The 25133-nt window shown below is 47.7% G+C and overlaps 1 protein-coding gene across 3 annotated transcripts in view; it reads right to left on the bottom strand.

Annotated features, from left to right (window-relative positions):
* The window catches only part of IRSp53 (Insulin receptor substrate 53 kDa), a 211651-nt gene that overhangs the window by 139675 nt on the left and 46843 nt on the right, over window positions 1-25133 (bottom strand). For all 3 annotated transcript variants that reach the window (XM_070524348.1, XM_070524349.1, XM_070524347.1), the window contains exon 2: window positions 1055-1130. In XM_070524348.1, coding sequence (XP_070380449.1) covers window positions 1055-1130 — 76 coding nt within the window. The remainder of the gene's footprint in view (window positions 1-1054; window positions 1131-25133) is intronic.

Here is a 25133-nt window from a genome sequence, read left to right as displayed (position 1 = left end):
TGAACAGCTGCAGATGCTGCAATTGTAGAAGCCTGTACCCTATTCTTTCGCCACCGGCAACGGAAACACTGCTGGGGATTTAAGTAACATGTCGTCAAAAAGCAGTTACCATGGGTGAACACTACGGATTGCCATGTAGTGAACATTCCTGAACTGCACTAGCACTATTTAAGCCTCCATTGTCTTCGGCAAGAGAGGCACGCGTTTTCACGTTTCTCGTCAATAAGGTGTCATTCGCCCTAAGAGGTTCCGAGAACGGCAAGACGCGAGTGCCAACATCCCAGGCATCCATCCTTGCTGCCGTCTTTTGTTTTTTCCTCGCGGTGTTCTAAGCAATACGGAGGAAAGAAGCAAATCTGCGCATGCCCCATTCCCATTTGACCCAATGCGCCGTTGAAGTTTCTGCATGACGCAAAACTAGACTAGCGGCTCTGGCAGGGCCACCGTCTAATGTGCTACATAAGCACTCACCGCTTCTCTTATTACCACCATAATCCATCCCAGTACTTTCACTCCCCTTCCCTCTTCCCCTGTGCAGAGTAGCAGACTAGAGTGCACTAGCACAGGTCGATCTCTCTGTCTTTCCAATCAACAAAACCTATCTATGACCTATCTATCTATGACCCAATAAGGTAATTGGCGTATTGTGATTGGTCGTGACGTGCAACGGGAGGAGCGACGGAGGTTTTAGAAGCGAGCTCCTTACATCTCACGAATGTTCCGGACTTCAAAGCGTTGCAGCTCTGAGACACTTCGGCACCGCCGAGTTGTACGCCAGGCCTAATGTTCACCTGCATAATAACCACCTGTAAGTAGGCTCGTGCATAGAGTGTCCTTATCTCGGAAGTTTAGAGCGCTTATCGTGTCCCATCTCTGATGGCACGAAGAACCGGCTTCGACGGCGAAACGTGAAGGCAGACTTTGTGCCATGCAAGATAAGTTGGTTTCGAGGGCAAAACGCAAAAGGAGGAGAAAGAAGCTCATTTGCCCTTTTGAAAAGGGCTCGCGCGCGAGAAAAATGTGTGCTGTGAGCGTTGTCTCTTCCACGACTTACCGTGCAATGCTTTCAGGTACGTCTTCCCGGCTGCGATGAGTTGCCTCGCGCAGGGGTTGAACTTCTCCAAGATGTTCTGGAAGAGAGAGAGAGAAAAAAAGTACAGATCAAAACTCCTGTGCACATCGGTATTAACGCTGGACAAAGGTAGAGCGCGTGCTACTAGTCTCCTTCGTGTAAATTCCACGAAGATAATAAACACCTGCTGCGTATTCACCGGCGCTATACCGACGCGAAGTTTATGGCAATGACATTGAGAAGTAGAGGTATAGACCTGCGCCTTGATGAAAAAAAAGGGAGAAAACGAGGAGGAGGAAAATACAGAAGGAACGGTAAGGAGGTCAAGTGAAGGAATATTCAGAAGGATCACTTTTTTACTGAAAGGAAAGACAGAGAGGTCGACCACCGCAGCTGGTGCACTCTGTGCGCTGGGAAAAGGGAAAATGTAGAGAAAGTATGCGGATGAATGATGATGATGATTAGGGATCGAAAAAAAAGGAGGATTGAGTGCTTACGTACAACAGACGGCGGCCTTACCGGAGCCGCTCGTCTAGCATCGCGTCATGCAGGAACTTGAACAGCGCTTTCGCAGTCTGCACTGCAGTTGTCAGGCCATGGGCCCCTTTGACAGTGTCCTCGGGTCAGTGGTTGCCTGGCAACGCTGGCTAGGAAATTGAACAACGTAACCACTTGACCAAGTTTACAGAGTCCGGTTTCGGGCGTTATCTACGCCATGCCGATCAGCCGCGGTAAGGGCTACATCGTAAGGATCACATCGGTAAGGATTACACATAAATTCCGCGAATAATGGCTATACGATCGTTACTTGGCTGCGCATGTCATGAACTCTAGGGTGTTTCGCTACGACCCGTTGCGATGAGCTACGTAAGGAAGGAAGGGGAAGTGGTTGAGGCTCTGCACGTCAGGCAACGGGAATCGAAATGAGTCGGTAAGCCTTCGCCGTCTCCCAATGATACAGAAAGCATCGTTTCTGATTGGTCTGTTGTCCATATTACGCGACGCAAGCATCGCCGAGGCCTGTACCTTTTGTTTCACTCTCGCTAGTGCGCGTGCTGTATTGAAGCGATTAGGTTACAAATGCGCATCGTCTCCCTTGAGGAATAAAATCAATCGCTGGTTTAACGGTGATCGTGTCGTTATGCACTTCTGTGTGGCCTCGCTTTTCTCACGTCATCATACTTATAGCGGTATAGCTGACCGACTGGCTGAAGCCGTTAGGACATTAGGCACAGGATGCTTAATAGAGCCTAATGTCCCGGAGGATATGGGTACGTTGGATAATGGACAGGTGCGCGAATTAATTGCTGCAGTTCCCGCATCAACCAGGTCTGCATGCATTTATCTGTACGCGTGCTGGTAATTAATTATTATTATGCGAAGCATATTACGAGGGCTCAACCCAGCTCCTCAGGCGCGGCGGTGACCATGAAATCACGTGACACCGTGACGTCACGACAGAGGAGAAGTGGCTTTGGCTCAACTCTTGCAAGACGGGCTGGGTGGGAATCGAACCAGGGTCTCCGGAGTGTGGGACGGAGACGCTACCACTGAGCCACGAGTACAACGCTTCAAAGCGGTACAAAAGCGCCTCTAGTGAATGCGGTGTTGCCTTAGAAACGCGCTGTTTCTAAGGCGTGCGTCTCTTGCTCAGGCGCACATTTCGTTGCCGCGCCGAACGCTGCTTTGCTCGACGCTCACCGCGTCCAATGCGGGGCGCGTAGTCGCTGCCCTGTAGCCCATTGTCTTACACCCCTTGGCGGGTCGACGGGAACGCTGTCGCGTTCCACTCTTGAAGGCGAAGAAGTAATGCATGAGTTGTTTCTTCGTCTAGCCGAACCAAATATAGCCAAGCAACAGCAGTTCACCAGGCTAAACAGTGGTTCAACAACTAAAATAAAGGCTAGTATGCTTCGCATCCTGGGCTTAACCTTACCTAAGCCACAGCCATTTTTTCTATTGCAACGAGGGGCTGCGGGAAGTCCACCGAATATTTTTTTTTTAAATGACGAAAGTAAGAAAAACCAACTCAAGCGAAAGCTCTGCTATGATGATGATCAATTGCACAACGTTAAAAATCCCACTGTGAGGGTAGGTTACGAACCTCGTGGAGATATGATAATTGAAAAAAATAAAAATAATCCCTAGCGCATACCGCACTTCCTTCTTTCCCCTTCTGACAGCACAACAGCGTAACAAAAGAAAGCTTTCTAACGTGTTCTGCTCCGTCTTTAGAAGAGGATATGCATAAACTAACTCGACAGTGGTCATCTTAACCACAGTGTTGAGCGAAGGAAGCAGGAAAGAAGGAGAGGAACGTAGAAGGTGGGCAGAAGAGAAAAATAGAAAGCAAGGACCTACAGAAAAAGAAAAAGGAAATACCACCGACGAGGAAGCACAAGAGCATAATGGCTAAGGAGCGTCTAAGAATGAAGAAGAAGGAAAAATGACGACAAGGGTAGCAGGCAGGCAGGCGGGCGAACCCAGGTTCGACGATCTCCCAAGCACAACGGCGAACATGCTTTTCTTTTTCTTGTTCAATTCTTAAGTTTCTTGTGTTTTTTTTTTGTTTTTTTTTCCCGACGTGCCGCTTATTGCGTTCGACTCGCGCGGCCCACGGCTTGTCCTATTTTGGCGTTCGCGGTGCGCCCCGGGCTCGGGTCCCCGTAAAGAACCCGAACCCGGAGCGATGGCGAGGCACGCGAGCTCGAAATAGCGCGGTCCGGCCCGCTCGGTCCCATGGCCCTGCCCACCACGGACACAGCGGGCGCGGGGCGACCAAACTGGGCGCCCCTGCTGCTGCAGCCCCGTCCAGGGGTGTGTGTGTGGGGGGGGGGGGGGGGTAGGGGGGGGGGAGGTTACGGCAGAGCGAGCGAGTTGGCCTCACGCCCGAACCTGGCTTCTCGTCTCGTTTAGCATTTAAATCCGGCACGCGCTAGATGGTGACAAAACCACGCGGAAAGGGGCGCGCGGAGTCACTTGCGCGGGGCCCGTCTTGAGTCCGGAGAAGCGAGCCCGAAGGAATGAGAACGAAAGCCTGCAGTTGGTCACCCGTATAATGCACGGCGCGAGGGACACCCTGTCTTCGGGAGCCCGCCCGTTATCGATATCGCAACGCTAAGATAATCGCCGGTACTCGTGAGATTGGTTGTGCCTCGATAGACAGACCACTCTACTCGCTCAAGATTTTGAAAGGATCTAAGCTGTATAAATGCATAAAAAACTACAATTAGTATCGATTGTATGGGTCTAGTACCCCCTCTTTGCATCGCATGTGATATCGGAGACAGGCATGGATAAAACACTACATAACAACGCAATAAATAATATGTATACACAAGTGGAATAACCTACTCATAGTATGTACCGGCGCGGACGTCTTAAGAAAATGACAAACACCCACGTACAATATTCGGAACTAAAACCACAAACATAACCGGGAACGCGAGCAAGAAAAGGTAAATACCTCTCATGTACTGAAATACTACGCATTATTAGAATGCCCCCCTAGGTACAGATAAAAAACAAAACAAAAAACAATGGTCTTCATAAGCGCTACAGTAGGATAACAATAAAATATATATAAACAACGCGATGCCTTTGCACTGCTGAGAGCTAGGTCTCAGGTTCGATTGCCGACCGCGACGGCCCCACTAAGATGGGGGCGGAATGCCACAAACAGCGGTGTAGCCTTTGGGTGCACGTTGAAGAAAGCCAGGTGATCGAAAGTGATCCGGATCCCTCCTATACAGCCACCCACGTTAACCCTCCGAACAGTCGGCGTACGTTAAAGCCCGCATTTCTGTCTTTTTTTTTTTCCTTTTGGTATCTCAGTTCAAGCTACAGCAACGGCAAACGGACGAACTATAACGAACGGCAAGAAAAAAGTGTGAAGAGAGAGGAACACGCCAAAACGATTCCGCAGTACGAAAACTTTGCCGCAGCGTAACTCGCACAAAAGAATGCTTCGTACAGCCCACAAGCGGCACACCCCTTCGCCGCGAAGACATCCAATCAACTTTCTCTCTTAAGCTCGTCGCACTCTCCCAGTTACTACTCTCGGCCCCGGACTACGCGTCGTCAAACTTTCCGCGCCATCACACTACACACAGCGCGCAGCCGTATTAACGTTCGTCGGCTACAGCGCGGGCTTTTCCGCCGCGACGCTGTAGCGCCGGAAAACAGCAAAACGACGACGAAAGCGCAACGTTGTCGGCGCAGCAGGCGGGGAGAGGCGCTACAACCTTCGTGCCCCAGCCATAGCCACAGCCAGAAAATGGGCGAAAGACAAAGGCCGAGCACCCACCGGAAAGACACTTGCACCGGATCGCGCCCGGCGCAACCGCTAAAAGCACCGCCGCCTACGAAACTAACGCGCCCGGCTCGGAACACTCGTACGCAGGAAACGCGAGAGCTGACGCGGCGTGGCGCCCGTGCTTCGACACGCATATGCACTCGAGGCTGTTGGGAGGAGGAGGAGGAGGAAGGGGGAAGGTTCGACGCGTCTCGTTCCCTACACGGTGTGTCAAGCTAGAACAGTGCAGCGGCGCGGAAGCGGGCGCAGTCTGTTAAGGAGGTCTCTTCACCCCGGTGTACAGTTGAAAGCAGAGTACTTACTGCACGCGGGAAAATGGAAAACTCGGATGATTCGTCATTTCGGTTAATTCGAACAGAAGCGTAAAAATAAACGCGGCCATTTCGTGTTGCGGTTTTCAGCATCCTTTCGTCATGTGTGCGCTGTTTCCACGTCTTGCAAAAGATGTACCGACTCGCCCAGTTCTCGATTCTTCTGCAAACCTAGAGATGCCTAGCAATTAGGTTGTGCACAAGACAATGCTAAGGCCACAAAGCCGTCTAGTTCCCAATTATGGGTAATTCTAACAAATCTAAAGACGTTTAATCATTCGAAAGTGCCGAAGGAAGGGTAATACTCACATCTAGGTAGTTCGAGCAGACTGCTCGATGCATTTAGGTAGTCGTACGTATGTTAACAATGCTGCGAGCATCTCGAGTTGCCGCGTGATTAAAAAAATAAGGTAAATGTTAAGGCCGTTAAGTACAGTTGCCTAAGTACAGTGCACGACGTAAGATTAAGCTATGAAAAATTGCGCACTAGCTAATTATTACTTCCCGGCATTTCAAGGAAATACTTAAAAAACGCCTTAGATAGCAAAAAATTCATTGAACTAGGAAAGTATGGCGTAAGCAGGAAATTGAAAAGAAGGTAATTTGTCTTTTCAGATGATTCACACAGATTAAAGGAAAAAGAATATCTAGGCATCAAACAATGCGGAAGACTTACATTAACGCAAAACCGGGTAATTCGTATCAATGGATAATTCGACGAAACGTACAGAAACGTTTAGTCCGTAGAAAATACAGTAGGCTCACGATTCTGAAATCGTAGGCAAAATGAGTTTCCGCTCACGAGTAAACATGCGCGAAGCATAATGCAGTTAAGTGCCGCATATTAACTGCAGCATAGAGCTTTAAGTATGTTAAACTCGCAATAATGCGACCCTGAGTAGTTTCTGCATGCCGCTAAGTCAAGGAAACGATTAAAAAGGTGACAGACTGTAGAAAATACAGTATACTTAGTATAATGCGACTAAGACAGTTAGTATCTCTAGGTATTTGAAGCGAGCATAGATATTAAATTTTCATACCAGCTCCTTGATAAAAGACAAAGAAAGAAAAGGGGAGGGGGGTGCACAAACGCTAATCGATCAACGATGAGTGCGTTAAATAGCATAGCAATGAGGTTCGCCATGGTATTGAAGGACTCTGGTAATACAGAATGTTTCCAATGCATCTTATAGCCTCTCAATTTGAACACCTGCTAGAGTCTACTCAATGTCAACCTGCAAGCGAGCCGCACTGTATAGAACCCAAAATAGGAGAGGACGCTGTGAAGAAGAAATGCAATAAGAGAGAATAAAAACAAAACAAAACAGGTGATTGCGCAATCTTTGGATTCCGACGAAAACTGTGCATTTTATTGGAGTTCATAAGTGCGCAAGTGACTAATTGGCCGTTAATTGATGCGAGTTAAATCGATGGTTCGGCAATTCCCACAGACAATCAGTGAACGTATACCTTCTACTTTGCGTGAGTCGGATATTTTTACCTAGTGTTACCGTTATACGCTTAGCAATGCCACTTACTTCCCACTGTGCATGCGCAGTCAGCGACAGGCAACTACGGCATAACGAGAACTGTTTAGAACGGTCACGCTATGCTAGCATATCTGTAGTGTTTTCTTTCACGCTCATTAACTGATCATTGCGATGGACGCTTTGTCTTGAAATCTGACGCGGCCAAAAAAGCAGTCACGCATGCGCGCCTATTACACAAACTGCTGCACAAACCAGACAAATAATAAGGGACGCCGTGAAGGCTATCGGATAAAAGCCTTGCTCCGCGAGCTTACGTTCTCTGGTGTTGTCGAGAAGAAGCGTAACATTATGCTTCCTGTGCTCATTATGCGCAATACAGTAATGAATCGTAGATTGTCGACGTTCCATTCGACCTAATGCTTGGCATTTCGAACTTCAAGGAAAACAAAATGGTATTGGTTGAATGAGAAGCCGTGGCCTTATCTCGAAATTGTAGCGCGCGCGCCATATGCGGACGGTGTTCTTACGCGAGGAACTCTCAGTGTATGCCATGCAATTTTTCTTTTTTGTCTCTCTTCGTCGTCTGTTACTCTTCGAGACGACCAGAAAACATGGGCAGACGACAAACGCGGGTGCAGACGATACTAAGCGGCGCAGAAACCTGCCTCATCCCACCAGTCGCTCTGCTCAGCAGTTACACAATCTCTTCAGGTTTTACACTGCTGCACGGATCTATTGAGGCACGCCAGAGAAGCCAGGTCTCGCTCAGCCGCAGCCAATCTAATTAAGAACCGCCACAACCGCCGTCAGATGAAGGGAAACGCGAGAACCCTTCCGCGGCGGTCGTCTGCTTCTCGGCCCGGAGCGCAGCCATTGTTGGGTACATCGGCGACACCTCGCGCAGCTCTTTTCCACCCGAACGCGTCCACTTTTATCTATTTTTCTTCCGCCCTTTTTGCTCCGAGCACTCACACCGCGCCACTCGGAGCTCGCAGTTTCCGGTTTCCCCTCGGCTCGCGTACGAGAAAAGTGCACGTTGTGCCGTGAAACACGTATGCCCGCGTACACACGAACGCGGCGTGTATATTGCTTGCGCAGGAAATGCGCTGTGTAGAAGCACGCGGCGCCTGTCTTGCTGATGAAAACTCGCCGAACGGTGTCGATTGCGCGGCGCAGAAAAATCTTGCCTGCGGAAATCTTGCCAGTGCATCTCCCGGCAGCCGTTTTGCTTGTTTTGTCCCCACCTGCAGACGGCGGCGCCAGCTAGCCAGGGTCTCCGGATCATGGAGTTTCTCACTATAACACTTGGAGGGAAATCTCGGGCCACCGTCTATGGGAGTTTCCTAAGGGGCGCTGTGCCGTCATGGGAATTGCGGTATATGTGTCTGCGAGGCTCGTGATTGCTGGTGTTGTAAGAGGCTTCGTCTAAAACGCGGATATGGCTACACGAATAACGCGTTATTCTTAAAATGAAATCTTCATAAAATGTTTCCATTCACGCAAATTGCACCTCTACTCACCTACAATGCACGACCAAGCGAAGAAAAGCAAGAACAGACGACAAACTGTTTCAAAGCGAGCGCAAATCTTGTCGTCTGTTCTCCGACTTTAGCGGCCCGCTGATACTTTTTACGTATCATATAATTGTACATGCAATAACAAGTTCTCATAGTTAGAGAAAACATGTTTTTGTATAATAATAATCCTAAAACTGCATTTTACGTGCTGTTTTAGTAGAAAATGAATCATTGTGACAGACGGAACGGTGCTTGCCAGGCGCGTCTTCAAAGCGTCCTGACTCTCCGAGAACGATGCCAATCAGAACTCACAATATACCGGCATTGCCATGCATACCACAGCGCAGCAGCGCGATTTCCCTCTGGGCAATATAGTGATAAACTCTATGCTCCGGATGGAACCTCTTGTTATGTTGTTGCTTAATGTCCTACCTAGGTTAAAAAAAAAAAAAGGCTGCCTCGTTCTGAGGCTGCGGAGATATTCAACTTCTGTTCAAATTCTGCGTACGTAAGCTTTCGCGGTTGACTACACGTTGCGTTGAAATAAAATTTATTATTATTATTATTATTATTATTATTATTATTATTATTATTATTATTATTATTATTATTATTATTATTATTATATAGCTTCAGGTTAAAGATACCGGACGAAAATTTGGTGCCAGCGTCTTCGCACGACGTCACCACAGCGTAACATTGCTCACTGAGGTGAGTACGGCTAGCATACGTGTAGGTTTCCGCACTACATCCTACTGAAAATACGATCGGGGCTAGTTAGCATAAAACCATGCTGACAGGCCGCGCGAAGTTCCCGGGAACACGGAAACCGCGAAGCACGTAACACCAGCGTTTCCTTCGACTGAATTCAATGCAAACATACCCGCCGAAGGAAAGAAAGAAACGCAATAACATTTGTTACAACGACTCGCGCCACAGCTCCAATAATAACATCCTGCGCACTGTCTAAGTATGCTAATTCCGTTTCCGTAAGCGAAACAAACGGCGCGTTCCCACAAAGTCAACTCCGCTGCATTTCCGCGGCCTCTATTATCAAGCGACAAGACCGGGCTGCGATAAATCCCGCAAGAGTTATCAAAATATGGCGTGCATCCACACTCGTGGCAGTGAATCGCTAAGTGCCCACCTGAACGTTATCGCACTTTGTTGTCGTGCTCTCTTGCAAGCCCACTGGCGTACCTCTCTGTCTGTCCAAGGTCATTAAACTCGACCGCATGACAGCGGAATTCGGTACATTACCTCCTTGCGCACAGTCTGCGAGTAGGTACGTCTGTTGCGGTGCTTGCTTCGGCACGTCTGCTTATCTCTCGGAGCCGGAAACGCTTTGACAGAGAGCTTGGACAGCCTTTCGGGAGCTGAGACGACGACTTTGACTCCTGCTTTTGTTGCCAGCCTTCTTTATTTTTTTTATTTTTTGAGATGCGCGCCACCGCGTGAATATAAAGTATCGCAGCCATTCTAATGCTGCTGTTGGGACACTACGTCATTCCGGGAGTACCTTCGCTTTTTTTTTCTTCGCTCGATGAATGCCTTCTGCAACAGTTGTGAGTGCCTTCTGCTGTCAACCGCGAGAGACCTGTTGGCCAAAACTGTGCTCCATTAGGTGAACGCACAACTTCGTCGGGAAATTGTTCAGGCACATTTCTGTGCCACTGGAAGGAGCGGGAGGGAGGGGGGGTGGTCTCTTAATTGCCTCGGTACGGGCAGGTGAGTAAGGTAGCAGCGGCTTCCGGCTCCGAGGTTCGCAAAATACCAGCAGATGCAGTTGTCCTGAAACTCCCGGTATGAGGACCAAAGACATCGGGAAAATTATGACGAGACATTTCGTGCTTTAGCAACAACGTCTGACGTGTCTGTAAGAGTATGGGTTTGGACGCCATGTATGTGATGGGTGGATGGATGGATGGATGGATGAAAAACTTTATTAAGGTATGTGATGACCATCTGCAATTTGCTGCCCGCAGATGAGCGGCGTCATTCCACCTTGTTAATTTATTTCGTCATACCGCTTTCTGAACTTTACAAACAACAACAACAGCAAGAAAGAACCCTTAATAAAATCACCTAATATCAAAAACAGCTGCTCGTCACTACCCAGAATCAATCTTTTTTCTCATTGGGTTGTGAGGTTAAATACCATGCACCGTGTTCGCCCTACCACGTGCTGCTACATCGCAGCCCCCCACTCGTCTCAAATCATTAACCAGTGGAGCTAACTAATAAGAGTCCCGACATTTTATCAGAACAGATCTACCGGAAAGCCGTTCGTCGACTTTGGCGACCATCCTCCGTTGGTTTCTGCTCGATTTTTTTTTTCTGGCCACTCATTTATCGCGAGGAGTGAATAAGCGTTCCATTCTCCATCATGCGCAGCGTTATTCAATCAACCGAGTCGTGCCAAGAGATCGAAGCGAAGCAAATCGACGAGGAATGAACGAGGGAAGCCCGAAAGAAGAAAAAAAAAAAGCGCGTCGAAACTGCGTCGTCATGCCGAGCTTCCTCCTCCTGCCGCTGCTGATGACGATAAGATTGCCAGCGACGTGCTAGGCGCATCCCTCACCGAAGACGCGTCGGCCAACGCGCGGTTTCTCGTTTGTTCTCCTCCGTGCCGCTTCCTCGCTCGCTTGCTCTTCGTCACCGGCCGGCCATCGGTCAGCCGAGGATGTCTGTCTGCCGCGGCCATTCGTTCGTATCTGCTGGCCCCTGCGGCTATGCTGGAGGGCCGAGAAGAAGAGAAACAATCGACTGCGAATTAGAGACCGACGGTAGGGTTAGGACTTGGGGGGGGGGGAGGGGGAGGGGAGGGGGCTGCGGATCTTTAGGCGAAGCGAGGCTGCGGTGTCCGCTGGGAACTCGGCCGAACGAACGAATGAGGGAATGGGGTAAGCACTCCGAAAAGGAGGAGGAGGAGGAGGAGGAGGAGGAGGAGGAGGAGGAGAAAGAGAACTGACGTGGGCCGACGCGGCTCCGCGCCGCGCTGACTGATGGGACGGCCCGTCTCGAAAGGAAACAAAAAACTGTGCAATAGTGTGGAAGTTGGAGGCCCGGCATAGACTGGGCAGTAGAGGAAGCAACTTCTCAGCTGACCAAAAAAAAAGCAAGAAAAGAAAACACTTCACTATTTTTTTTTTTTAAACGGGCGACTATATCGGACCTTGTAGGACGTGCGGGGGTGCCAAGTAGTCTCTCTCTCGTAGTGCGCGAATTAATGCACTGACGAAGAAACGAAGGAACGAAATATTTGACATCCACCTTAATGCACCAGAAACGTAGCGAAGGGGGTTTAGCATAAACTGACGTAACAGCAAGGCGTTAACGAAAAGATAACTTATTATGGTTTAGTCAGTCAGTCAGTCAGTCCGTCCGCCTTCGGTCGGTCGGTCGGTTCGGACCAGTTCATTTACTTGTATTGTCACCAGTCAATCGGGCTGTCAGTAAATGAATGACTGAATGAATCAATCAATCACAAGGCAACTAAGGGTGGATGAGCAGCGAGCAGTGGTGTTCGTCGTCACCCTGAAGTTTATGGCGTAAATGCACATACGCGTAAATGTACAGAAATGTAGAAATATGCGATGATGTAGAATGTAGGTGAATACGTAAGCATTGACTTCAGCGGCTGAATCGTTACAGCACGGGACAAAACGCAGAGCCGGTGGTTTCTGCCCACAGACGCCCATGTGCGGTATCTCTCATGTGATCAAACAACATACATTTTCAAAAGTTACAATCACGTGTTGTTTGCCTTCAAGTGCTACGATGTGTTTGTTAATCACGAGATCAATGATTATATAAATTATTCAGCTGTTACCTAATTCAGCTCTCCAATAAGCTGTTCTTCTGCGCGACAGCACCCAGAAAAGAAAATTCACAAAACTCGTTTCCTCGGTCGGATTTACTGGTAAGAGTTCGCCTTTGAAATGCATTCGCTAAGCGCACTTTGATGCGCACACTCAAAGCCAACGCATACGAAGTACCTTCAAAATGCCACACCGGCACAAAAAATTAAAATGCCTGAGCAAGCGGTAAGAAAGTCACCGATTCAACAACTCGAAATGTGCCCGTATTCCTAACGTCCTGGACAAACTACAACGCTGAAAAACGCGATATCTGTGCGGGTGACAGTAAGCTTAAACTGTCACAGCAACAAAGAGCTGTGTATGTATGTATGTATGTATGTATGTATGTATGTATGTATGTATGTATGTATGTATGTATGTATGTATGTATGTATGTATGTATGTATGTATGTATGTATGTATGTATGTATGTATGTATGTATGTATGTATGTATGTATGTATGTATGTATGTATGTATGTATGTATGTATGTATGTATGTATGTATGTATGTATGTATGTATGTATGTATGTATGTATGTATGTATGTATGTATGTATGTATGTATGTATGTATGTATGTATGTATGTATGTATGTATTTTTTTACCACGCTTGTGCGTATGCTTCAAGGAAGTACGGGTCCCACCGTTGGCTCGATGAACTGTCTACGTCAGCAGTGGAGGACATCGTGAGGCTTTGACGTCAAAGCCTCCAAGTCCACAAACGTAACCTGGCGAGTTGGACAAAAGCACACAAAGCTCTCCATTTCCCGCGTAACGCTGCCTCTTGTCGTTCAACAGAATACCATACACCGTGCTTACTGTTTCCTTGAGCGCGCAAATATTGCTGACCAAGACAAGACAGCGCGCATGGTAACCCCGACGCAAGAAACCCCCAAGTGTACTTTTCGGTCCCGCAAAACACGCTTGTTAAATAAAGGAAGTGCTTTTGCCTAGTTCGCGATTTCTTATTTAGCTTTCTTTTAGCCGCATCGTTCCCGCTGTGTACACAGGCATAAAAATGCTTCAAGTTATATGCACCTATTATGTTTCCTTTCGATGACCAAACATCATTGCTTGCAAGGCGTGCGTATATACGATTCCCCGGATGGCTCTGCACTTCGCCTCACAAAATTCCGTGCAGTAACGTGACCACTATCGCTACTCAGAGTGTAGAGGAGTACAGCGAACAGGTACGGAAGCAGAGCGCACACTTTGCCGTGTACGCTGTTATCGAGAAACCAGACAAAGAAAAGCAATTGCCCTGATCTAACACACATTAGGAAGCAATGGTATGCGAAGCATTTCCATGCATAACCAGCGTAAATTACACAGAACGCATCAATGATGAGCGTCCTTGTTAATGCGACAACAATGCGATGTTATCGAGTGCGAACATACGATGTTTCAAGATTGTTAAGCCGCAAAATGCCGCTGTGACATAACTTTGAGCGTGTTTATTTTGTGCTGTGACCACTGCTGGCGATGTATTATTTCGCGACGTTTTGTGGCGGAATTCTGCATGACGATCCGTACAGACACTTTCCCGTCCAGAAGACGGCAAACGTCTACCAAACTACTACAGGTAGCTTGCCAATTTCAAATTTCGGTTACATTGTGTGACTTTCAACTGGAACTGTACACCAGTTTGAAGTCAATGCACACGTTGTTACGACCCCGGCCACTAGTTGCACGTAGCTTGCAATCCAGCGTTAACTAAAACGGTATTGGCCCGAGCTGGACGTTCCATGGACATCGGATGACCCCCAGGCATGGCAACGGTGCGTTGCGAAAGAAAAAGAACAGAAACTTCGAACAATTTATTTAGAGCATGGTGCAGGATTCAGATGAGAAGACAGAGTGTCAAGCCAATTATGCCTTTTCGATACAATGTGCCACTAATGTCCGCCTCTTTGAACAATCCAGCTCAACGATTAGAATTGTGCGATCTGCCACATGCATATTAAAAAAAATTGCATAGTATAGACACACCCACACGCACACACATACGCACGTACACACGGTATATCGGGCCCGTTGCAGTGACGGTGAAGAACACAACAGTGGCCTAACGGCGAGTCACAAAACTGTATCTTTAGTGGACGAACTTGTGTCCAGCAAAACAAGTATTACTCTAAGCACAACGACAGCGTCAAAGACCGTCGTCGATCATCGAAAATCGGATTTTCTGCGGGTCAAACGCGCCGGAAGTTTATGCAGCAGTTAGCCTACGTTTGAGCGGAATCGCTGGCGCTGGCGTAAGTTCAAGAATTCCCACAAGCACGCGCTTGGTACGTCTAGTCTTATCAGGCGGAAATCATCCCGCCATAGAACTTGCAAGGACGTTTGGGAAAAATCAGGTAGACGAAAGCGTGTTTTGCGTCAAGCGGTAACATTGTAACAAAAGCTGCTAGTCCGTGAAATACGACCTGCGTAAAAAAGATGAAAAGCATTAACAATGGCCACGTTTCAATATTTTGCCTTTCTGAAATGCTGTAGTGAAAGCGCGCGCCAGAGTTACTCTTGTACTGCTCCTTTCTTATTCCGCGCTTCATATTTCCTTCCTTTTTCTTTTTTTTCCTCCTGTCTTTGTTTTCATGCGTGACCCTGTATTCATAACAGAATGAACCACTTAGCCTCCAACCAAAGTTTTCATGCATACCACGCGTGATCACTCTTCAGTGAAAAATAAAATAGAGAAAGAAACACACACACAGACAAAGAGAGCAGCGGGTCAACATCTGAGCACATTCTTCCGTGGTATAGCGAGATGCCTTCGGGAAACAAAGCACGACGCGCGAGAGCGCACAAGTGCTCGAGTTGAAAACAAGGCTATAGACAGAATGCACCTGCCCGCGTCCATTGAATCGCAGTTGATTCGCTCGGGCACCCGAGGCAGGCGGGTTTAAGCTGGAGCCCGCGGGACGCGAGCACCGGAAAAAACGCAGGAGCTACCGCATTTCTCCGCGCATAACGCTCCCCAACTAGCGCCGGACACGGAGCCTGAAGCGTATCAGAGAAGCTGCTTGCGACCAACAAAGAAGATTCCGAGAAGAATGAATTTACGTTGAGGCAAAGAGCAGTGCTGACATACGGGGCAGAGACTTGGAGACTGACAAAGAAGCTTGAGAACAAGTTAAGGACCGCGCAATGAGCGATGGAACGAATATTGCTAGGCATAACGTTAAGAGACAGAAAAGAACGGTTTGGATCAGAGAGCAAACGGGTATACACAATATCCTAATTGACATCAAGAGGAAAAAATTTAGCTTGGTAGGTCATGTAACGCGCCGGTTACATAACCGTTGGACCATTAGGGTTACAGAATGGGTACCAAGAGAAGGAAAACGCAATCGAGGACCACAATATACTAGGAGGAGCGATGAAATTAGGAAATTCGCGGGCGCTAGCTGCAATCGGTTGGCGCAAGACATGGGTAATTGGAGATCGCTGGGAGAGGCATTCGTCCTGCAGTGGACATAAAACAAGCTGATGATGATGATGAGGATGATTATGAAAGTGCAGAAAAACACCAGGACAAGAGAAGGCAACGAAAGCAAAGCGTTGTGTCTTCGTTGCCTTTTGCGTGTTAGCCTTCTGCCTTCTGCCTGCAACATGTTAGAGTTCCTTAACTCCTTCTGAAATTAACTTTTTTTACGGACTGAGTATTTCATCATACTGGGCCATTGAGAGTGAAGCATTCGAATGTGATGTTAGCTGAAAACTTTTTTTGCACAAAACGGAGAGAGAGAGAGAGAGAGAGAGAGAGAGAGAGAGAGGCAGATTATGCAGATCTCGCCTACTGTCGGATATGATATGACGCGAAGCATTTTTCAGGCTGCCCAGCACCGTCTGTGGTTCTGGAAAGCGTTGCCACAAGAAATAAAATAAACTGACAGGACGTTGCCGTAGGGTATAGCTTTTCCATGCAGATGAGTTGAGATGAGTGCTTGAAGCTGATCGTAATAAATGCCACGACGAACTATGCCATATAAGGATATTATTTGTCGCCGCTACGTACATGCGGCCTCATTGCTATTCAGGCTATGTAAATGCTACGCCATTCAAGGACGGAAAACTAAACAGAAAGCATAGAAAGTAGTTCAGATGAGGCTTCGGAGAATTCGATATCGACACAATTAGTATTTTGCGAAGACGGGCTACAAATTATGCTATCGTTTGCATCGTCCTTGAGCAATTGTACCATAGGAGCTTATAACTACGTGTGGCGGTAGAGGATGTACCGTTTTTCTCTACATGCGCTTCACTGAAATTGGTGAGAATATGTTACATCTAAAAAAAAAAGATTAAAATCTACGACTGCGCGGAGTATATTTCTTTATCAAAAGCATCAATATTATCCCAAAGGTCACTGAATATTGCATAAATATGAGAAAAAAAACGTGAGGAATCTTCTTCACAACTCTGTAACTCGGAAAAAGAGATAATAAAAACGATATCGCTATTTCGTAAACTGCACATTTGAAAATTTTAAAGCCGTAGAAAACCTTTATTTTGCAGAAGAATCGAAATTTGGGCAGTTGCTACTAGTTGAAGATCTTGAAGAGGCTGTCCTGTGTGTTTCCTGCCTTGTGTCTTCGTCGACTTGCGCTACCCCATTCAAGAGCTTTTTATTGCACACCGCTCTGAAATGTTACAACAATTTGTGCAGAAGACTTTCTCAGCACATTCTTAGACATAGTAAGAATTTAACCCAACCTGCGAACTTCTATGTTAAATTCGCCCGCATCAATTGCTCTAACAGACGCAGTTTTTAGAGCTGCGATTCCTATCTTTCGTGTAGCGTTACGGATGTGATTTGTAAACTTGGCTTAACTTTCTTTGAAGCGTACCAGTTTTCGGTAATATTCGAAAAAGTAAAAGCTGAGACCGTATGCAAAGATTGAGCTTCATGCATTCGGCATTATGCAACTTCATTCAGATCACTTGAATGATTTTCTAATGAGAGCATTTCTGCGTTCAGTATTCACGTGTACTTGAAGGAAGATAGGAAGTCGGCCTTGACCTCTGCCTCCACCCCCTCCCCTCCCTCACTCGCGCCTTCTCGCGTCCTGAATACGCGGCTACTATTGACGATCGTTATTAAGAGTAATTTGTACTGTCCAGATATGGTCTATGGGCTCCTAGCACACAATTACGCCCTTCTATAGATTTCTGTTAGCGGTAATGCATGTATACTATCTCCAAAGAAAAGTCATCAATGAGTATATTCCCATCAGCCTGTCGTAGTGTGTAAACGTTCGAGCGATTCTTCCGTTGAAAGAATTCACGATGCCCGCGACCTATACATGTGGAAGACTTTTCTCGCCGTCGAAAATTCGGCCTATGCACTGGGAAACGCAGCACAGATGCGCTTACTGTTGTTGTCCTTGACCATCGCACGAGCGAAAGAGGTAAACAAAAGCCTGTGCGTACCGCAGCTGTTGGCCAAGCCTGGACTAGCCACGCTGAAACGCGACCTTACCGCGTTGTCGTCTGCTCGTCCTCCTCGAGGCGTTTCTCTCCTTGATCGCCGGGTGGCGCTAGCGTCTACGGGCATTGCGAATATTGACACGTGTACTTGTATATCTCTATCGGGTGGCCACGTTTCACCGCCTAACAAATGTTATCGCACAGCGCAGGACGCGCCGCCATGAGTAGGAAATTTCTCGAATGTTATCGATGGTTCTATCCGCTGTCTGCTTTTACCGAACCTTGTGTTATCTGATTTCACAGCGTGACTCGCATGGTGCAGAACTTTGTGGAAGACACGAGGGTCCCAGCGATTAGTCTGGAACGTTCGACGAGGGATGCATAAAAGCCGACGCGTTTGACCCGCTTATCAGATTTCCGACGATCGCCGACTGTGTTCGCCGCTATTGCTCTGCTTCGAGGGTAACTTGCTTTTGAGGACACCAGTTCGCCCAATAAAGAATTAGTTTCGCCATTTACAGTTTTGCTATTGTGTTCGTCCCAGTCACTACCACGTTGCAATATAGACGGCAATCGACAAGAATTATAATGCCGCAAGTCTGCATGCTGTCGGTATGCATACTACAGATCGCCAAAGAAAATTTGAGTAGACTTCTCATACATTATGAACGAATTCACGCGAAGGTACAGTTAGGCACTATCCCGATCATTCCGCGAAGGATTCAGCCGCAACAACAGCCTTTGCTGTGCATTCGCCTCACAACGGTAAGGGTAGAGGAGGCCCTATAGTTATCATTAAAGAGTTGAATTGTAGCTTGTTCCTAAGTATAATATGATGACGATCGAACACGCCTAGGAGAAATTGAAAGAAAAAAAAAGTTAAACCACTGAGTTCGCAACCTCCCGTGCTTCTGCGCCAAAAACAGATATCGAAACAGTCTGAACCGTACCTCTTACATCGTGTAAATCTGACAAGTCCGACATTTACAAATTAGGTGAAACTGTCACATCATTTAGACCGGCCTTGCGAAAAATTGTACGCACGAATCAGTACGAATGCATTGTGTCCGGTTAGATGTCAGCCGTTTTAGGTGTCTCTATACATGGCGGTTCGTGGAATTGTCATACTGTTCCTTTCTTCCTTTCTTTCTTTCCTTCTTTCTTTCTTTCTTTCTTTCTTTCTTTCTTTCTTTCTTTCTTTCTTTCTTTCTTTCTTTTCCTGTTTCATCCTTCCTTTCTTCCCTTCTTTCTTTCGTTCTGCCTTTCTTTTATTTGATGAATCACTCAGCAGTAAACTCGGTGCTTCATCTTCTGAGGATTGCCATACTTATGGCAAATATTGGGGAAAGAACTGGTGCCTAAATAAAAAAAAGAATCTCAGGAAATTGGTAGATTTTATCGTTTTCTTTCAAATTCAACGAACGTTATCGTAATCCGGCCCATTGGATGCCGAGCTATTCTCCGGGTGCAACATTTAGGCCAGGCCCCCCTTGTAGGCTCGAAAATGCGGTACACTACAAACCGACGGGGCGTGCCAAAACGATACACAGACCTCTCTGTACCGCGAGCGGCTGGTGGAAAAAGCAGCGTTGCGCAGACGAAAGCAGCTGCAACCGTGGACTGAAATGACAAAAAAAAAAGCAGGAAGAACAAAAAGAAAAGAACACTGAAGGAAGTCGGAAGACGGGAACAATGTGACGCTGCGAATAGGGAAAGGAATTCTCCTCGCACAATTCCCCTGTCCGAAATTTCCCCTCGTTTCCCTCGTATTTCTTTCCCCAAACCTTTTCGCCTCATTCGCGCCGCGTGCGCTGATGGCCTTTCGCGTCTCGAGATCTCTCCGGAACGCTGTCGCAGCCACCGCGGTGTGCTTCCCATTGCCACTACCAGCGGGGCAGGCTGCGCCACTCGCCGATCTCGGAGTCCCACCCTCTCGCGCTTGTTCTTTTCTCGATGCATTTCGTTCTCCGAGTGTAATGAGTCGTCTGCTTCTCATTCGCGGATGCGAAATCAGAGCCTAGTCTGTTTCTCCTTGCCCTTCTCCCACCTCTTCCCCTCCTATCGTTCCTTACTACCTCGTTCGTGCCGGGTAGAAGCACAACTTCCGCCGGAAGTGTATATCGTCGCTCTATACGTGGCTCGTCATTGTGCGCCAAATGACCGTTAGGTGATAAGGCGCGAGCGGATGCTGGCACGCCAACAGAGGGAGAGAATGTGACTCGGATAGATTAGCGGAAGGAATGTCGCTGCTTGTTATTCTGAGGAGTAGAGCACGAGGACCGACAGAGATATCGCGCAAAGATCAAAGAAAGGAAAGTTGAAGCGTGCGCAAGGAAAGCAGCATCTGAGAGGGCGCTTATTTTTTGCGAATCGAAGCGATTCGGTCGAGTGACGCGACGGTCACGTGAACGAGCCACCTGCTAATCAAGTCACCTCAAATTTAAGCAATGCCGCTTCTGTGTTGTCCTACACGGGGTACCGGAAACGTATCAAACTTGTCAGAGCCCGCGCTAATGTTTATTTTTGAGGTTATAGCTTGTACTGATTCGTGAGGATTGTATGAAGCTTGTCGGGAGTCATGTGTGCCTCCGAGATTAGTAGTTAAACAAATTCTAGCTGCGATAACAGTGTATACTTCAGTGTTTTCACTGATTCTTGTCTTGTCTAAAGCCTCTTATGCATCATGTTTTTAATGCAACGACAACAACGACAACAAAAAAGGTTGCAAGTGGACCAGATAAGGTCTACACCAAATCCTGGGAGGAGAGAGAGATATAAACAGGATGGGAAAGGCAGGGAGGTGAACCGGATAAGATTCTGGTTTGCTACCCTGCACAGGTGGAAGGGGAAATGAAAGACGGAAAGAACAACGGCGAACAAAAAAAGCAAGGAAACGAAAATGAAAAGAAAGAATTGCGAAGTTTGTAAACGTCCGTGAGAGTTACAGTCTCTCCAATAGGCCATTCGAACGTAAAAAATTTCTCGGAGGAGATTTTGGTGTGGACTTTCTGGTCCTCTTACGCAGTGTACACACTGAATTTGCCGCCAGAATTTTCAGTCCATATTAAATACACAAATATATCCCTTCAGTCGCAGTTTTATGTGAAAAGCAGTACTCTTTCTGACCTTGCATGTTTTCTTTCTAAATAACTTATCCAAATCTTCTCTTCTCGTATCAAATTGACAAAGCCCTTCGTTCCTAAGCGCTGTTCGCCACTGGCCAGTCGCCGTCGCAAATAGCGTTTCTGCGAGACTGAAGAAGACAGCAGCATTATGTAACTGCTGACGGAGTACGAGGTGACGGTTGACCCCGCCATCTTGAACGCTCTTATATTTATCGCGCAGATATCTGTACATGTACGTCCTTCGTACGACAACGTGTGCAACATCGCGACTGATAGTGACAACCCTACTTGCGACCAGTGCCATCGTTTTATGCTGAATACGGGTGGGGCGGGGGGCTGGAGGAGGGGCCTTGCACTTTGCTTAGACTCACAGAGGCGGTCGTGTGATGATCTGGCCTACGCGAGAGTAAGCGTTCCCTTTTTCCCAAACCAGCAGTGGCTGTACGGGTTATATACTGAAAAGATTTTGCGCCAAAAAAACAACACACACAAGAAAGACGACGACATCACGGGCGCTTTCTTTCTTGTGTGTGTTGTTTTTTTGGCGCAAAATCTTTTCAGTATGCAAGATCACCAACTAGCCCAGCAGTTAACTCTTCTGAAGTATGGATTATAGTTTGCATATAGTTGCATCGATAGCTACGCGTACCCGGCGATCTTGGCGCGACCTTGTACAACCCTCCTCCGCACCTGCGCGGATTTGGAAGCACGGGCGCGAACATGCGTGGCGATTGCGACACCCGACGCGGCGGAAGCTGCGGCGCGTAGGCGCGCATTGCGCCCGAGGCGGCCAGGTATTACATCGCGCGTCTCCTCGGGGAATCGAGGCAACCGGCAGTACGTATGTACATTCTGTATTGCCGTTGCCGAGCAATAGCGCAAGCGGCCGGATCCCGACGACGGCAAACGTTTGTCGGATCTATCTCTCTCGCGCGCGCGTGCGTTTATCTCCCGCGTGTGTTGTGCACTTCCCATGGGTTGTGTGGCGCGCAGACGCGATGAGATGGGGGGCGTGTGTACGGGACGTCCGTCCTCTGTCAATTGATTGGCCGTCTGTCGATCTCTGCCCTATATATATATATATCAGTGTGCGGTCCTCAGGGAGGCTCGAGCGCTCTCGTTGCAGAGAGCGAGGTTAAACGTTATGTTTTCCGATGCACATGTCTCCTGCGCTGTTAGAAACTTGTAATGGCCAAACGCGGCTCACAGATCGAGGGAAATTAGAACAACTTCTTCAACTCCGTTGCTGCCGACATAGACTACATTTTAAGAAAATGTAATAAACAAACGAACAAACAAGCAAGCGAGCGAGCGAGCAAAGAAATAGTGAAATGCTTTTGAGTGAAATAATTAGTACAGTAGTAACAACACAAAGCTCATTCCAGCGTGTCAAAGACACTGCTATGGGTGATATGGTTAAATTTTTTTTTCGTGTGTAAATCTGAATTTCGAGGCACCATACTAAGCGTAGCGCAAGCGACATTAGAGCACTAACCTATCGCTCCGTTGACGTTGCGCCCATATAAGTGATGGGCCGTGGTGGCGTAGCGGCTCTGGCGTAGCCCTGCTAAGGCCGAGGACGCGGGATCGAATGCCGGCTGCGGCGGCCGCATTCGGCCGGGGGACAAATGCAAAGAAAACGCTCGTCTACTTAAATTTACGGGCACGTTATAGGGACCCCGAGGTGGTCAAAATTAACGCGGACCTCCCCGCTACCGCGTGCCTCATGATGATATCGTTGTTCTGGCGCTTAAGACCTCCGAATTTATGTCATACATTTATACAAGTGGAACATCTTTTCAAATGCTTTCCGCTAACCCAAATGTAACGGTGCTCCACATAAAATCTCAAAACATGCGAAACGGCGTCCCGTATAATGAACCATCTTTATTTTTAAGTACACGCACGCTAGTAACAAGAAATACGCGGAACAGTTTTCCAGTGGTATTATAGTCACTGTTATTTGGAACAGCCTTCCATACAAATAAATAAATAAATCAGTTAATGAATCAATAAGTTAACCAATCAATCAATCAATTGGTCGGCTGGTCAGTCAACCAACGTTCAATCAAGCAACAGTTATCCTGCGTAACTGCAGCTTCGCTGCTGCTCAAAAGTAAAAAAAAAAAAAAAAATACGGGCGAAGAGCGGCACCCGAAATTAGCTCCGTGCCACGCCACAAAAGGCTGAAACGGCTAAACTACACGTACCCGGACACCTCTGCTCTTTCAGAAACGCTGTTCGGTTTCAAGGAGACGCGCGGCATTATGCACGACGTCTTTCGCAACTTGTCGCCGCCACCTTGTTGTCACGCGGCCTCCCCCCCCCCCCCTCCTTGGCGCTTGCGTGCGGGGGCGGTGCTGCCTCAAACGGCGGCATTTGGCTGCTGCGTTGCGGTCGGTTCACTCGCACTATAGTCGTAAACACCTCGGCTCATAGCAACGTGGCGTCATCGTAGAGGAACGGATATGAATATAGCCGACAGGGGGGACAATACCACGTGTAATCGAGGCGACCGAACAATGCTTCCCTTCTCACTTCCTGGTCTGCCAGCCGTTGAAGGGTGCCTAAAGAGGGACGGAGCTCAGCGGCAACGCTTGTCTATGCTTCTTGGAATCGTGCCTGTACCTGTGAAACTTAATATTCGCGAAATGCTCCGGACATGAAACCCTGGGTAGAGGGAAACGAACATCTGTTTCTTTTTTTTTTCTACCGCTTTCACTGAACACGGCTTTTGAGGGATACATAAGCATTCTATATTACTTATCCTTGCACGTGACGCACAAGCAGCGGCAAACATGCAACAGCGAAGACTAATATACAGCATATTGTTTTTAAATCGCCGTCACCATTACAGCGAAGCTGTTTTCGCCTCCAGCTTCTCGTGAACGCTCTGTAGCTCTCAATCTAATGTAGGTATCTTGAAAAAATTATACTGAAATTGGGGCCGCTAAGACAACTCTATCATTACGCCGAGTTTCATCTACTTTTCACCATTACGTAGTTCACAGCGAAGTAATAAGTATTGTGGAATTCCAGTCTGCCACGCGGCGGTTCTTGCACGCGTCACCACTTCATAAAAGAATAAGAGTAAATCAATCACCCGCCCTCCTTACTTAATGGCTATGGTGTTGGGCTGCTATGTACGGGGTCGCGGAATCGAATCCCGGCCACGGCGGCCGCATTTCGACGTGGGCTAAATGCGAAAACACCCGTGGTACTGAGATTTGGGTGCACGTTAATGAACCCCAGGTGGTCCAAACTTCCCGAGTCCCTCACTACGGTGTGCCTCATAATCAGATCTTGGTGGTATTGGCACGTAAAACCCCATAATTCTTAAGAATAAATCACTCCACAGTCAAAAGATGAATTCGTTGTCTGGGTTCTTCAATAGTCGCAATAATACTTATATATACATAGATGACGTCGATTGAGGTAAAACACAACACAGATTCTTCGCTGCTCGTCCTTCTTCGCACAGTGGAAAAGCTGCCGCGCCAAAACCACCAAGATCTGATTATGAGGCACGCCGTAGTGGGGTACTCCGGAAATTTGGACCACCTGGGTTTCTTTGACGTGCACCTAAATCTAAGTACACGGGTGTTTCCGCGTTTCGCCTCCACCGAAATGCGGCCGCCATGGCCGGGACTCGATCCCGCGACCTCGTGGCTTTCGAACACACACACGCACACACACCATAAGTGCAGGCATTAAGCAAGCATATATTAAGACGACGAACCCGAGAACAAAAGATTAGTGCCTAATTGATTATAGTCCCACAGAAGAAATGTACAACTCCAGTTGAAAACGACGCTTAAAAAAAAAAAGATTCTTTGGATGATTCAGACCGAGAAAAATTTGGAAGGAAGAGTGGCTTGCATATCTTCCGACGAGTCGTTCTCGTCGCCGTTGCAACGGCTTTATCTTCCTCAGTGGGCCGGTTATCTCAATTGCCCCGCGAACAATACTGCCGCGATTTGTACGTTGATGCTTCGCTCCCAGACTCGCTAT

Source organism: Dermacentor albipictus, chromosome 8, assembly GCF_038994185.2.
Source record: "Dermacentor albipictus isolate Rhodes 1998 colony chromosome 8, USDA_Dalb.pri_finalv2, whole genome shotgun sequence".
NCBI lineage: Eukaryota > Metazoa > Arthropoda > Arachnida > Ixodida > Ixodidae > Dermacentor > Dermacentor albipictus.
This window is presented reverse-complemented; position numbering and strand designations above follow the sequence as displayed.